This window comes from Chiloscyllium plagiosum, chromosome 12, assembly GCF_004010195.1.
Source record: "Chiloscyllium plagiosum isolate BGI_BamShark_2017 chromosome 12, ASM401019v2, whole genome shotgun sequence".
In the NCBI taxonomy this organism is placed as follows: domain Eukaryota; kingdom Metazoa; phylum Chordata; class Chondrichthyes; order Orectolobiformes; family Hemiscylliidae; genus Chiloscyllium; species Chiloscyllium plagiosum.
The window spans coordinates 38268495-38285037 of record NC_057721.1 but is presented as its reverse complement, the minus strand read 5'-3'; the positions used below and the strand labels follow the sequence as shown (position 1 = coordinate 38285037).

The 16543-nt window shown below is 38.6% G+C and overlaps 1 protein-coding gene across 3 annotated transcripts in view; it reads right to left on the bottom strand.

Annotated features, from left to right (window-relative positions):
* si:dkey-100n23.5 (cyclic AMP receptor-like protein A) overlaps nt 1-16543 on the bottom strand; it is a 213975-nt gene that overhangs the window by 185135 nt on the left and 12297 nt on the right. For all 3 annotated transcript variants that reach the window (XM_043700836.1, XM_043700837.1, XM_043700838.1), the window contains 2 exons: nt 15729-15781; nt 13100-13154 (listed from right to left, as the gene is read on the bottom strand). In XM_043700836.1, the coding sequence (XP_043556771.1) occupies nt 13100-13154; nt 15729-15781 (108 nt within the window). The remainder of the gene's footprint in view (nt 1-13099; nt 13155-15728; nt 15782-16543) is intronic.

The following is a 16543-nucleotide window of genomic DNA, read 5'->3' as shown; positions in this document are numbered from 1 at the left end:
TCCTTCTCCCCAGTAAATACTTACTCGTTTAGTATCTCACCCATCTCCTGCAGTTCCATACATAGACAACTTTGTTGATCTTTAAAAGGCCCTATTCTCTCCCTAGTTTTTCTTTTGCCCTTTATGTATTTATAGCATCTTTTTGGATTCTCCTTAACCCTATTTGCCAAAAGATTGATGTTCCTTACAATAACAGACAAGATCCTGTGCATTTCTCCCTTCTCCTGAAAAGTGGACTGATAAACACCAGTGATACAAGATAGATTTTTAAGCCAACTGGCTGCTTATTTAACATAGATTTAAAACAAGTAGCATAACATCAATAATTTTTAATTAGTGCATAAAACATTTCATAATCTAGAACGAGAGGACATAGGGTGAGATGGGAAAGGTTTAAAAGGGACCTAAAGGGCAATTTTTTTCACACAGAGGGTGGTGCGTATGTGGAATGACCTGCAAGGGGATGTAGTGGAGGCTGGTGCAATTACAACATTTAAAAGGCACTTGGATGGGCACATGAATAGGAAGCGTTTAGAGGGATATGGGCCAAGTGCTGGCAAATGGGCCTAGATTAGTTTAGGATACTGGTCGGCATGGACAAGTTGGATGAAGGCAGAAGTGGGTACTGCAGATACTGGAGATTAGAGTCAAGATTAGAGTGATGCTGGAAAAGCACAGCAGGTCGGGCAGTATCTGAGGAGCAGGAACATCGACGTTTTGGCAAAAGCCCTTCATCAGGAACTGGACAAAGGGTCTGTTCCCATGCTGTATAACTCTATGACTCTAAACCTATTCCAGAAGGCTCTGTGCTGAATTCAACTTAATAACCATCGCAATATATACTAATCAAAAACAACCCTGGGGCAAATATTCACAAATTACAAACGAAGACAGACATCATAAGATTTCGCAGTTTTCCTTAATCCCCTGCTAACATTTTCTTATTTGTATGGTGGAAGCCACCCTCCTCTGCCAAATATTTCAGGAGGTTGAAAGTGTAACACTGCCCCATTAATTCATGATGTAAACAATATTTGTTGTCATACAAAAACAGAAGCTCTCAAGCCTGTTCCACCATTCAGTCAGATCATGGGCCTAACCCCATATACACTGGGATTACTTATAACTATTTTAAACAATTTGTTATAACTTGTGTCTTGTTATGAAACACCTTCAGCATAGGTGGGATTTGAACCTAGACTCTCTAGCTCGGAGGCAGAGACATTATCACTGTGACACAAACTACCATTTGTAAGATCGCATCAATAGAATGCCATGTTGATGGAAACCCTCATGAACTTGTATATAAAGCCAAACAGTAGATATTGAGCCAGAATAAAAAGTCCAAATCACAACATGATTAGAGAGAAAAACCTGACAGATTGACCAATGATACTCAGGTTTAAAACACTATCCAAATCTTTTAAAATTTCAATTAAAATCATATTCTTATCTGAAAAACTACAATGTACTCAAAACGAAGAACTTTAGATCAGTTACTCACTGAATGAGCCTTCCTTCCTCCTACTGCACCAGCCTCCATCATTAAAGGATAAAAGATTCTGCACAAGTCACCTTCACTGATGTTCAACTGTTTCAGATAGTAGTTAAACTCAAAACAGATTAACTGCTGCAAGTTGCCATTATTCATGGTTATTGTCCTGAATCAAGCTGAGCTTCTGGAGTATAGAAGCTCAGATAAATGAAGAGTGTTCTATCATACTCCAGGCTCATGTTGGTTGGTGGGCCTTGGGAGTAAAGAGGTAAGCTATCTGCCTCAGAATTCTCAACCTTCAGTTACAAATGATCTGCATTGGGGTGGAGGGGACTGGTGTAAGGGGTGGAAGGTAAACCTGGTGATGGGGATGGATATACAGTTGTATGCTCATCTCAGGGTCAAGACCAGTCATTAGTACATTGCTTCCTCCTGTTTCCTTGAACCTATTCCCACAAAACCTATGACCATTCAACCTCTCAAAATGGTCCCCATGTTAATTGATACTGTTAATAACTCCTGTTTATCCTTCCTCCTTCAAAGAGGGCAGTAATACCAATCTCAACTGTCAACTCCACCATCCTGACAAATTACCACCTCTCCAAATTCCGTTTTCTCTATCAAAGTCCTTAAGTATGTTGTCACCATCCAAATTCATGACCATATCTTCTAGAACATCTAATCAAGCTCCCAACCCTTTTACAATGCCAAATATCTCTCAGAGTCAGAAATGACAAGCCTTTGTGACTGACAAAGAAACTATCATCTTCAGTTTTTCCTTCATCCATTGACAATGTTGACCACATTTATAAAATCTCTCCACCATTACCCAGCTAAAACAAAATACCCTTGCCTAGTTCCATTTTTGTCTATGCAGTCTTAAGTAGCGTGTCACCAGAAAGGGTTTCCTTTCCTAACCACCCATCATTACCTCAATTGTTGCTTGAACTTGCTATAAGTTCTTGTCGATAGGCTGATTCTTCGTGAGATGTCCAAAAACAGTGCATTAAGTTTCTTGTTGTAGGTCACATCTACCTCATCATCACCTCTTTCAACTCTACTGCTTTGACTAAATTATTGGACTGCTTATCCAGTACCAATGTTTCCTGCGATGAACTGTAGGGAAGACTGAAATCACTGTTTCCAGTCCCAAGCATTAAGTTCTAAGTCCCACCTTGACAATTGTGAGCAATTGAATCAAATTGTTCATAACCCTGGTATCAGATCTGACCCCAAGATAAGTTTATAACCATATATCTGCCCCATTACTGAGCTTACCTATTTCCACCTTCATAACATCAATCCACTCAACCCTTGCCTCAGATCATTTGGTGCTGAAAATCTCAGTCATGCCTTTATTAGACTTGACTGTTCCAATATATTTCTTGCTAGACTCCCAAATTCTACCCTTAGTCAACTTGCAAGTAAAACTTTGCTCTTTATTTGCATCAGGTTTCAACCATCTATCAGCATTATATTCACAGGTCTATATTGACATCAGTTAAGCAAGACCTTGATTTAACCGCCCTCATGACCTGTCCCACCTGTCAATCTTCCTTTCCACCCTCCTCTCCGACCTATCATCTTTACCTGCACCTCCATTCACCTATTGCACTCTCAGCTACCTTCTCCCCAGCCCCAGTCCCAGTCATTTCTCTCTCCACCCGCGAGGCTCCCAGCCTCATTCCTGATGAAGGGCTCTGATCCAAAACATTGATTTTCCTCCTCCTTGAATGCTACCTGACCTGCTGTGCTTTTCAAGCTACACACTCTCAACCTTGATTTGAAAATACTAACCCCTCGCTGTTACATCAGCTAGCCCCAGAACTCTTAGAGATATCAGCTTTCATCTAATCTGGCCTCTTCAGCATCTGACTTTAAATTGTAACATCATCAACATCCAGACTCACTGCTGTTATGGCCACATCTTCCATACCATAAAGATTATGCCCATTTACCAGAAACTTAACTGAACCAGCCATGTAAATACTGTGACAAGAATGGATCAGAAACTAGAATTGGTGAGTCAGCTAGCTCATTTCATGATTTCCCAAAACAAATCGATTAACTACAAGGCAGAAGTCAGGAGTGAGAGTGTACACTATTTATTTGACTGGAGGAGCACAACTCCATTAACACTCAAGAAGCCCAACATCATCCAGGGTAAAGCAGCCCACTTGATCACCCGCCCATTACACGCACACAGTGGCAGAAGTCTGTACAAACACAAGAGACATCTCACATCTCACCAATTCTTCAAAAGCAGCTTCTAAACTCAAAATCAATGAGAAAAGGCAACAAACTCAAGTGAACTTCACCCGAAATAAGTTTCCCTTCAAGCCATCCTAATCTGGAATAATGAATTTCTTCCATCACTGTTATTGTGTTAAAATGCTGGAACTATTTTCATAGCTACCTTCAGTGGGGAGGCAATGACTAGTTGTATCATCACTGTTTTTCCAGAGTCCTAGATAATGTTCTGGGGACTCAGGTTCGAATCCCACCATAGAAGATGGTAAAATTTGAATCCAATAAACATCTGGAATTAAGAGTCTTATGAGGACTGTGAGTTTGTTGTTGATTGTTAGAAAAAACCCTCTGGTTCACTAACGTCCTTTAGGGAAGGAAACTGTCATCCTCACCCAGTCTGGCCTGCATTTGACTTCAGATCCACAGCCATCGTGGTTGACTCTACACTGCCCTATGGGGAATTACCGAAGGGCAATAAATACAGGCCTAGGCAGCCATGCTCTCATCCCGTGAATGAATAAAAAGCAACAATATTATGGGTGTGCCAACAGCAGGTAAAATGCAGTGATTCTAAAAAACAACTCATTACCTTTTTAATCCTCATATCATATTAAAGAATTTAAACAAAGAAATTAACTACTATGCCTTCAGTTGCCTAGGCCCTGAACTCTGGAACTCCCTCTCCATACCTTTCTACCCTTTTTCCGCCTTAAGTCACTCCTTAAAATCTACCCTCTCTGTCTAAGCTTTTGGCTATCTGTACTTTCATCAACTTATGTGGCTTGATGTCAAAATTTTCCTTTATAGTGCTCCAATGAAGTGTCTAGGAACATTTGATTATATTAAAGACACAATAAAAAAACAAATTGTTGTTAATGGGCATCAGCAGTATGATTGATTGGCTAATAATCAGATGCAGGAACTAAGGCAAATTTTCCTTCCCAAACCATAGGGATGATAAAACCAATTATAGAATTCTTTTAGCTTTCCCAGCTGAACATTTAATCCAGTACAGATCTGAAACTGAACTTGGGACACAGATAGTTCATATAAATGAGCATGCCTACTATAACATTTTACTACCATAAGTTAACAAGTAGTTAAGCCAATTTTGTTAATGAATATACAAAGCATTTTTCTAACAGAACTAATCTTCACAACTCCTTAAACTGTCATGGTAGGATTTATATTTTCAGGCACAACATTCTGTACAACAGACATATATTTCCCCTACGTTGAATTCATTCTATTTGTTTATCCATCAATGCTAACAAAAGGAAACAACAACTGATCTTTTGTCTCCTGTGAAACTAAGCTAGAAAGACTGCATTGGCGAAATCTTTGGTTGCGACCTCCTTGCCCCTCCCACTCTCCTAATTGCACAACTTAAAGTAATTAGGGAATTATGCCAACTGTCCCAAAAAAAAGCCAAACTTTAAATCTGCAGCTTTCAAAGGCCCCATGGGGTGTTATGCTTTTTAAAAACATGTTTACTGTCTCCTTTCCTTTCCATTGTCCTCACATGCGAAGGTGCCACTAATTTCTTATACAGTGAGCAGTCATGAGAAAAGACTTGGAACAATTTAACTCATTGACAACCAGAAATAATGGCCTGCATTTACACAGTGTCTTTAATGTAGATCATGGAATTTAGAGAAGGAACAATAAAAATCTCACAAAGGAATACAGACTGGGATATAGTGGAGAGTTGAGAACTCTGTCTTCAAAGATTTGTGTTTCCAGAAGAATATTAAAAGGTGGACAGAAAAGCCAAGCAGCAGTGTCTACATCAAAGTTCCAAGGAGTGGCGTCCATGTGACTGAGGAATACAAAATAATTGCTGGGTGAAAGGAGGACCTGTTGCATAAAAACCCAAGTTCTGAGACTACATAACCCTACCGCAGTTGGAGGGGCAAAGTGGGCAAGACTATAGTGAGATTTGTATATAGTGGCAAAAATGTTAAATTCAATTTATTCAGGGAGAAAAAACGTCAGTGGATCAAAGATAAAATGGACAGAAAAGAGAGATTCGTATCGGGGGCTAGATAACGCCTGGCCAAGCTTTGAACATTGGCAGTTTAATGAGAGTGGATGGCCAGGAAAAGGAGAATTCTGAAGACTAGAGATGTCCAAAGTGTGGATGATTGTTATGGATAGCAATGAAGTAGAAGGAAGTTGTTTTGGTGACAGCTTAACTCTGGTTTGAACAGGAAATCAAAGAGACGAAAGTGAGGTCTGCAGATGCTGGAGATCAGAGTCAAGATTAGAGTGGTGCTGGAAAAACACAGCAGGTCAAGGAGCATCCAAGGAGCAGGAAAATCGATGTATCGGGCAGGAGCCCTTCATCAGGAGAACCTCATCATTCCTGATGAAGGGCACTTGCCCAAAACGTCAATTCTCCTGCTCCTCAGATGCTGCTTGACCTGCTGTGCTTTTCCAGCACCACTCTAATCTTGACTCAGGAAATCAAAGAGTCTAATTTCAGCTAGATACAGCCAGAGCATGATACAGTAAATTTATGAAGTTATAACCAAGGCATCAATCTTCCTGATATTCACTTGGAGAGAAGATGGATGCACTCTTGACAAGTTTCAAAATAGAAATCCTTTCTATGGTCAAGCTAGTAGCGTTTGGCAAGTAATAGTGAAACCAAAGGCAATCCTTGGATGAAGGTAGCATAGCCAATTACGTAAACTCTCCAGCAATGCCAAAGAAGGCAAACAGGAATGATACATAACAATCAGTGACAGAAAGTCATTTGAAGCTTTGGCATAGTGTTTTTAATGTCATGAACAGGGCAGAAGCTGGACTGAAAGAATTTAAAAGCAAACTTTTCAGGGACACACTTAAAATCCTTATGAGGAAAAGTAAATTATAGACATGATTGTACAGCACTGATAGATTTCTCTGACATGGTAAGTTCTGTACTTGCAAGGGAATAGGGATAACACCAAAGTAATGGAATCACTAGAAATGTTGGGAAACATCAAGTCTTGGAAGCTTAGCTGGGTAATGAAGATTAGAGTGAAGAGAGGTTCAAAAGAATAAGAGATGGATCTCTTTGAAGTGACACCAGAGAGTGAGTGCAGCTGGAGCAGAGGAGTTGGGGAAGAAATGAATAGTCTTCAGAGGATTACTGAATCACATGCAGATTGTGTACAAGATGGTGCAGAGAGCACAGAAGACAAGAGTAATGTAACAGAAGTAGGAACAGAGATACCATCAGCTTTAATGATAAAGGAATCCTATTTTTTATACTTCAGAAGGGACATGAAGTGGTGCAGTGGAGGAGTGGTAATGTCATTGAGTTTGATCTACTGTTGTCACATGTACCGAGATACAGCAAAAATTGTTTTTTTTGCATGCGATAGGCAAATTGTACCATACCATGTGCATCAGAGTAGCAGAACAGAGTGTAGAATACCATACCATGGAGAAGATATGAAGAGATCAAAATTAATATTTGAGACGTTCTTTCAAAAGTCTGATAAGAGGGGAAGAAGCTGTCTTTGAATCTGTTCGTACGTGTATTCAAACCTTTACATCTTTTGCCATCTAACAATGCAGAATGCCAGGCTAATGCTCCAGTGATGGGGGGGTTTGAATCTGATCCAAAATTATTAATTACAAGAACACCCCAATACCCAAACCTACTAACCAATATTCAAAACAACACCCATTAGAGAAAATTCCTTCATCAATTTAACATGTTTAACACAAAACATTAAAAATTCAAGCATTTTCAAAATGGATTTATTGATGTTGGTAGCCTGTAAAATACAACAGAATTCCAGAAACAGGATTGATACCTTGAAATCAATTTGACACGTGGTGCTGTTATTTCCCAGTCCCTTTCTTATTTTCAGTCCTTGAGGGGCCCCACATATCCCAAACCTATAATAATGTTGTCATCTTATAAGGATGTCTGGATTATAATGCAGAATTATGACATGACAATTAAGCAATAGGACCCAATGTTTTGAGTTCAGTTTAAATGCCAAACTTCAGATTTCAAACAATTACAATCTATAAAGTGCTCCTGGGTTTCAAATATGTAACAAACTTTTTTTTAAATATAGCCCTTTCGAGGCATAAGTATATTTGTGCTTTCAGTTATAACATTTTAAACTACATATGAACAGCACTTAATTAACAATTTCTTTATTGGAGAAAAGGTTTTTTGAACTGTTCTTGTAATTCTATTGTATTTGATAGATGGGTTACTGGCATATATGAACTCATTTTGAAAATTTGCCTGAATTTTGTTTCTGACATGTTAAGCTAATTTGGCAATTTTCTCTGCCTCTTGTTCTTCACACTTCCTTCCAAAAACCCAGGTACAGGACCTCCTTAGTGGCCCCCAGCACCAGGTCCAGTGCGGCACTGATGAAATGAGGGACTGCTCAGTCCCAGGTATCAGGTCTCTGGCTCCCCTGTGATATTATGCTTCCTTTGAGTGAAGTCAAAGACAAAGACTTCCTCTCGCTGAAGACAACTTACAGCTTCAGCACTGACTGTTCTGGGGCCTCTGATTAAGACCGACACATCATCTGACCCACCTCCATTCTCAGCCACACTTGCTTTACTTGGACAAACATTCAATTAGTGGCACATCCTCATGCAAATGTGAGTTAGTCAGTTTCTTACCAGAGGTGGGTGTCTAACCTCAAGAAAGAAATATGACTTCTGTTGAGAATTCAACCCATTGAATCTAGAGAGCCAGTGCAATTAGGAACCTGCTCTCCATTAGGAAATATGGAAAATTTATTTCAATGACAAGTAGAAGAGCTGTACAGTTTCTAAAGTATTTGCAACAACTCTATTCATCTGTAAAAACACATGTTTTGCATTTTGAATAAATTTCTAAAAATTCTGTTAAATAACTGGACTACAATCCATAGAATGTAATGCATGATTGCTTTTTCAGCAGGACATTAATAAATGTTAATTTTGAACCCTTACTTTCCCAAATATAAAGTCCCTCATAACATCAACAAATCAGTATTTTCCTCGTACACAAAAATGCAGATCCATCCTAATGAGGTATGAGGGGCTTAGGTTTGATTGCAATTGAATAGACTGCAAAGGACTGGTGAATTGAGAGGGACAGAGTTGGGGGATGGTGCTATGAAGCTGCGGCTTGAAAACACTTGACAGAAATACTCTGTAGAGTGGGAAAGCAGCGGCAATCACAGATTGGCAGTTAAAAGGCCCAGTCAGAGAACACATGCAGAAGACCTACAAAAGGTTTAGTGTTTTAGGAATATTTCTCCACCTACAGCTGTGCTCAGACTAGTAGTTAATTGTTATTGAATTCTCTGGCAGCTCCCTTTGTGCTGAATGCATTGCATCCAGACCCCTGTGCTGATATGTGCTTAGACAGCAAAGTAGCACATCAGGATTCAGGGACTGCCAGGGGCAGTATTCTCTGCAAAAACATAAGAGTGCACTGTATTGGAAAGCATGCACATTTCATCCTGGGAACTGCAATCTAATTATTTCGCACAATTATGTGTAGCATAGGCCAGGGAACTTGTTTATTACCTGGTAAGGTTGAAGTTCACAAGGTTTATGAGCCTTAAAACTTGCATACAGGGAAGTTGTTGGAGTGGGGGATTTTCAACTTCACAGCTTGGGCAGTGAAGTGTGGATAGGAATAAAAGTCATTGTGGATCCTGTTCCTCTATTGTTTTCACCTCCTCCTTAAAGCACTTTGGGACATATAGGCATTCATCAAAAAAGCTGACCTTTGTTATTTCTGTTTAAAAGGTCTTAATATTTTCCAACTCGTGAATTATTTTACCAGTTACTTGTCATGTGGGCCTTGTAATTTAGTTTAATTAGCTCTTTTCTAAATTAACTTCATTATTAGTTTTTAACTCCTACAATACGAACGTGGTGAATATTGTGGGCAGCCTCATATAGTCGCCAGTCATAGTTCTTGGATTATTCTGTGGTGTATATCATACATAAGGTTTCAGTTTTCAGTTCATAGGTAACGCAAGTCATTTGCAAACACCAGCTCAAGGTTGACAGGAGCTCTTCAGGTTTGCAACCCATTTTGATAACATATTCTAAGATACTTATGTAATATTCATGCCAACGTGATGACTTAACTAGACAATTAGTCTCTATTTTCAAAACCATCAGTACTGTTAGAAATCTCAGTTCAAACTCAGACTTGGCTATCTAGGGAATTTATTGAACAAGGTGACAGAACCTGATAACACACTGATGAATGAGGAAGTCGTGACTAAATTATCAAGCTTGTTTTGAATTAACAAATTCTGCCTTTCATAGTTAGGTATGCAACGGAATTAAATTTTCACTGGAATTATTACAAAAAGGAAAACTGTTTTGTCTATTGTCATCAAAGTGGAAGTGTCAGGGATGGAGGGAATTTTGCCCAGTTTTTTTTTCACAAAACCACTCCTTTGTTTTTGCCTTTGTCAGGAGATTGCAGCATGTTGAAGTAGACAGTAGAGGGGAGGTAGTTAATGGGAAGCTGAACCATAACAAACGGGATAAAGCTGGATGGATCATCTGGTCTTTTCTTTATTTGTACATTCATATTTCACAACAAAGAGTTAAAAATTACATTTTGCAGCCATCTGGCAGTTGGGGCTCAGCAATGTGCTATAAAATATATGAAGTGGCAGGACTTAGATTAATACCTTCAATTCTTCAAAAGATAATCTCTGAACTAAATTAAATCAGGCAAGGTACCAACAGAAATTCTTCTCCATAGGGAGACAAAAGATTTTTAAAAATATTACTGCTATCTTAATGGAAAGACCATCACAGCACCTTTTCTGTCTACTTTTCTTCTTAATGGCTTCTTTCTGTTTTCTCCTGAAAGTCTTCAACAGCAGGAGCGAAACAACATAGCACTGTGTGCAATTCTGGTCTCCTTCCTATTGGAAAGATGTTGTGAAACTCAAAAGGATTCAGAAAAGATTTACAAGGATGTTGCCAGGGTTGGAGGATTTGAGCTATCGGGAGAAGTTGAATAGGCTAGGGCTGTTTTCCCTGGAGCGTCGGAGGCTGAGGGATGACCTTATAGAGGTTTATAAAATCATGAGGGGCATGGATAGGATAAATAGACAAAGTCTTTTCCCTGTGGTGGGGGAGTGCAGAACTAGAGGGCATAGGTTTAGGGTGAGAGGGGAAAGATATCAAAGAGACCTAAGGGGCAACTTTTTCGTACAGAGGGTGGTACGTGTATGGAATGAGCTGCCAGAGGAAGTGTGGAGGCTAGTACATTTGCAACATTTAAGAGTCATCTGAATGGATATACAAATAGGAAGGTTTTGGAGTGATATGGGCCGGGTCCTGGGGGTGGGACTAGATTGGGTTGGGATATCTGGTCAGCATGGACAAGTTGGACCAAAGGGTCTGTTTCCATGCTGTACATCTCTATGACTCTATGACACACGTGCTAAACACTCTTTAATACCTCAATCGGGTAATCATTATTTAAGTTGAAAATCTTGCTTGACAAGTGATTTAAACACAATCTGGGATTAGATTTGAACCTTCCTTGCCTTTAAGGCTCAACTCAGACATGAACAGTTGAACGCTGATTTAAAAGTTTAAAACTAGGATTTTAAGATTTAAAAAGTGATAACATTTGATCGAAACAAATTATTCAAATGACAAGTGTAACACTGTAGTTACACTTTCGCACAGGAAACACTTTACTACAGTACCACTGCTGTAACCCTGGCAATTTAGCATTAAAGAGGGAACAGTACTTTGGGAAGAAACAATAGTTCTCCATTAAGGATCCTTATGTCATTCAACTCAGGCATGCCATTAGATAAATATTTTGTACATAGGAAGTACTTTCTGTATGAGTCATAATGACTTCCTGTTAGACTTTCCCTGTCCTTACTTTATTGGTAACACTATTGATGCAATGCAACAGAGTTGTCTCCAACACACTATGAGCAGTGCCAGCAGAGATCAGCTTTCAAGGCAACAAGGCTTTGACCAACATAACCTTCCTTAATGTTTCAATTACATAGAGACTGCTGATGGCATTGAGGAGATTAGAGGGAATGAACTAAGCTTGTTGAACACTAACACTGTTAGAGCTCAGATTTAGCTCAAGTTGTGACAATACAACTTCAAGTGGATGGATTAATCATGTTCCTTCACCAAAATTTTCTTTAAAATAGTTTATCTACCATCAAAACCAAATAATAAAAATACAGAAAGAATACATATAGTTACTTAAACATAAACTTCCTAAGACCTATACATAAAAAACCTGCATAAGTCAGTTTTGAAAACCTTTGTTATATTAAATACTTAATGAAGGAGCTGTTGCATCACAGTGGCAGTGTCCCTACCTCTGAGCCAGGAGACCCAGGCTCAAATTCCACCTGCTTCTGAGGTGTATAATCTCTGAACAGGTTAATTAGAAAATATCTATAATCTTGATTGAGAGATATATAACTGTTCACAGCTGCTGTTGTTAAAAGAAACTTAAGGTAAACATAATGTTCTCCAAATATTTTCCAGGTCTGGCAGCATCTGTATGGAGGGAAACAGCTTTGATGTTTTAGGTCAATGACCTTTGATCAGAAGTTTCTTATGAAAGGTCATCGACCTTAAGAAATTTAAACTCTCAGAGGATTGTTGGACTGTTCTGCCTCAGGGGAAGGTGCAGGCGGTTTCATTAAATATTTTTAAGGCAACAGTAGATAGGCAAGGGAATCAAAAGTTACAGAGGATAGCCATTGCGATTCAAAATGCAAATAGATCAGACATATCTTAGTGAATGATGGAGTAGAAGCCGAAGGTTTAAATGGTCTACTTCTTGTGTGAAACACTAACTCTGCTTCACTCTCCATAGATGCTGCCACATTTGAATATATTCCAGCATTTTCCATTTTTATTTTAGATTTCTAGCATCTACAAAATTTTGCTTTTGTGTTATGAAAATTGAATTTACACAGGCTTCTGTCTGAACAAATCTTTCTTCCGAATAAGCAATTACTGCCTGCGGCATTTTGCAAATTAAGTGTAAACAAATTACAAAAAAAACATTACCTTAAGCTAAAAACCAGTACAAGCAACACATCAACTATCAAAGTTTTTCCATTATTTTTGATGCCGGCAAAATAAAATAGATAAATGCTTAACCTATGAGTATAGAATCTCTGGTGGATATATGTCTGTTCTCTTCAGCAACCATTCAATCTTTTCCATTCAAGGGCAATGAGCACATATCTCAATGATCATATCAGAAAAAAAAGCACAAAGACATTTCAGTTTTTCGAAAACCAGTTGTGAGAGCACCCTCATTATCAATTATTAAGTACTTTAAACTTTAAATAGCTGCCTTACCTGGGCTAAAGAGTTGTACTTTCGAAATAACCATATCACGAGAAGCATAAAGGAGCTACATGAGAACAAGAAAATCATTAGTGAACATTTTTACAGGCAGCAATAAAGCAAACACTGACTTATTGCTTCTCATGCAGTCACTGGTTTTAATGGTTCAGTAATACAGGAGTATGCATGTAAAGAAAACTCAGGTGTATGTGTAATAAATGTTACATTACAGATTTTAAAAACTGACTTAACGAGTAAGGAAATGGATTAAATGTGTGTCCTTTGGACCAGAGAAAGATTAGACATGGTTCATCTCAGAAAATTTTAACTATTTTTGTTTCTGATACAGAAAAGATATTTTGGAATTAAATCTAGGGAAGGCAATTCTAAAATTGCAAGGAGGTCTGAGAAGAAGTGAGGAAGGTGGAAAACAAAAGCAGATAAGGGACAAGTGCAAGTTAATGTGGATTATTGGAAGTTTTTCAGGAACAAGAACAAGAACTTACATTTATCAGAAAAAACATTGAAAGTTATGGATGAAGAGAGATTCTAGGTTTTAAATACGTAATTCCATGATTTATATTCATAAAAAGCACAACAGCAATTACAAAGTTTTTGAGTACGGTACATTTTGAACGATAAGCTTTGACACTTGATCATTTCGGTCATAGTTAAGAGCACTGTTGACAATCTTGGATAATGGTTACATGCAGCCAAATAAAGCCACAGGGTGTATATCAAAAACATGCCGAGGATGGGAAAATTTAACTGAGAAGATGTTCAAAGAATATTTCTATCAGAGATTGAATCTACACCAAATATAATAGATTTTTAAAAACAATTATGAAGGGTTATGACAGAATGTATAAGAAGAAACACTTTTCCATCTTTCAGATTTGACTTTAAATAGTGGCCACTTTTGTTGCAGACTGAATGTAAAACAATCTCCCAGCACTATATCAAAGAAGAGTAGGAGGGGGTTTAATCGCTAGTATCCTGAACCAGCCATATATATTGTTGCTCCAAGAGCAGACCTGGGAATTCTGTGGCAAGCAACTAATTTTCTGCCTCTCCGAAGCCTGATACCATCTAGAAGGCAGAAGTTAGGAGTGTGATGGAATATGTTCCACTTGCCTGAATAAGTGCAATTCAAGAAGCTGGACACCATCCAGGGCAAAAAAGCCCACTTGACTGGCACATCACCTTCTATATCTGCAGCCTCTAGCAGGAGGAGGACCAGAGCTGAAGATACATAGGAAAACCCAACACATGCAAGTTCTCCATCAAGCCACACACCACCTTGACTTGAGACAACATCACCATTCCTTCAGTGTCCATGGGTCAAAATCCAACAACTCGCTGCCTAACAGCCCTTGGGCATCTCAACACCATATGGACAGCAGCTGTTCAAGCTAGCAGTTCACCACCATCTTCTCAAAGACAACTAGAATGTTGGCATCTCATGAAAGAATGGAAAAACCATTCACTGCTTGGGCAACATTGGATATTTTTACATACATGTTTGATCCATACATTTATTCAGTAACATATACTGAATATTCAGTAATAAGATCAAGATACAAACCAAGATCATAACTCTGGATCAAAGAATGTATTGAACTTTCAAATTCCATCATGGTTTTCTTTAAAAAGAGGATTTATACAGTCAAAATTACAGATATCATTGCTAAACAGTATATACTCAGTGGCTGTCTGGAGAGATAGAGTGGAATGTCACACCAGATCAAGTGTCAAAGAAGCGGCAAAGGGTGAAATGCACTACAAACTGGACAGTAATTACCAGCAAATGTGACTGTGTACATGATGGCGATAAAAAAAGGGCAATCTGAGTGAGGGAAAATTTAGCATTTTCCCCTTCAAAAATAGATAGGGACAACAATTAAAATCTAGCTTCAACACTGATCTGTGTGTGCAAGAGGCCTGATGTCCTAGAGTGTGGACTATAAAGTTCACAGCTTTGAGACAGCCATTAAACCCTTACAGCATAAGTAAAGAAAGGGAAAAGGCTTTCTTTCACAGAGTGCTGTCAGTTAATCATTGTCAGAAGGAAGCTGGACCAAAGAATTTCAATCAACTCACAAAGCCAGGAATCTCGAAATCTGTTTACCTATCAACACTAAAGCTACTGATAGCAACAACTGTAATGGGTGCAACATTCTTATATCAACTCTTCACAAATGACTCAGACTGACCCGCGTTTCATTTAAAAAAAATTCTTTTTAGATTGACTTCTTATTCCTTATCTGTACAGAATAGGTATAGTGTCATTGTTTTTACTCATTTTTAGTAATAAATGAACTCACGCTTATGTTAAGACAAGTCAGCCAGGTTAAATTGACTCCTTTTAAAACAGAAATTCATTTGGTCTGGAAAAAAGATACCCAAAAGAGAAGTGATTCTTTGTAAATTAATCTTGTTGCAACCAAACGAGGTGTCAGGTAAATAAAGAAAGGGAGCCAGTCAATCCCTCCTCACTGGGAGCGTGACAATTTGGGGAAGCCCATCTCAAATCATAACAACAGGGGAAACCTATCCAGGGGTCTAGTCATAGAAACAGCCAAGTATAATACTATGAAGGTTTGATTATGAATTACAGATACAAATGTTAAACAAAACTTACCATCCAAGTAGAGAGAAGGCAGCAGAGGCTCGCTTCACAGCAATGATAGTGACCTGTAAGTTATAGATTTTTTAAAATTACTTTGCCGTGATATTTTACACCACATTGAGCTGCTGTCTGTAATCATCAGTATCATCATACACTTAAATATTCTTTATATTTCTATCTTAATTTCCTTTTTTGCTTACTGTTTTATGAGTATCAAAATTAAGTTCACACTGAATACAAATATTTAAAACATTTTTAAAATATCTGTGTAGTAATGTAGTATTCTGGAAAAATGATAACGAAGCAGAGTGTAAAATGACTTCAACATCTGTCAGCACTTCTTACATGCTAACACTGAAGATCAATTTTAGTTACATTTATCTACGTTGCTTCCTCTCGACAAAACATTACTTCCCTTTATTGTATTTAGAGTCATAGAGTAATGGAGATGTACAGCATGGAAACAGAGCCTTCGGTCCAACCCGTCCATGCCGACCAGATATCCCAACCCAATCTAGTCCCACCTGCCAGCACCCGGCCCATATCCCTCCAAACCCTTCCTATTCATATACCCATCCAAATGCCTCTTAAATATTGCAATTGTACCAGCCTCCACCACATACACGTACCACCCTCTGCATGAAAAAGTTGCCCCTTAGGTCTCTTTTATATCTATTTGCCTCTCACCCTAAACCTATGCCCTCTAGTTCTGGACTCCCCAACCCCAGGGAAAAGACTTTGTCTATTTATCCTACCCATGCCCCTCATAATTTTGTAAACCTCTATAAGGTCACCCCTCAGCCTCCAACGCTCCAGGGAAAACAGCC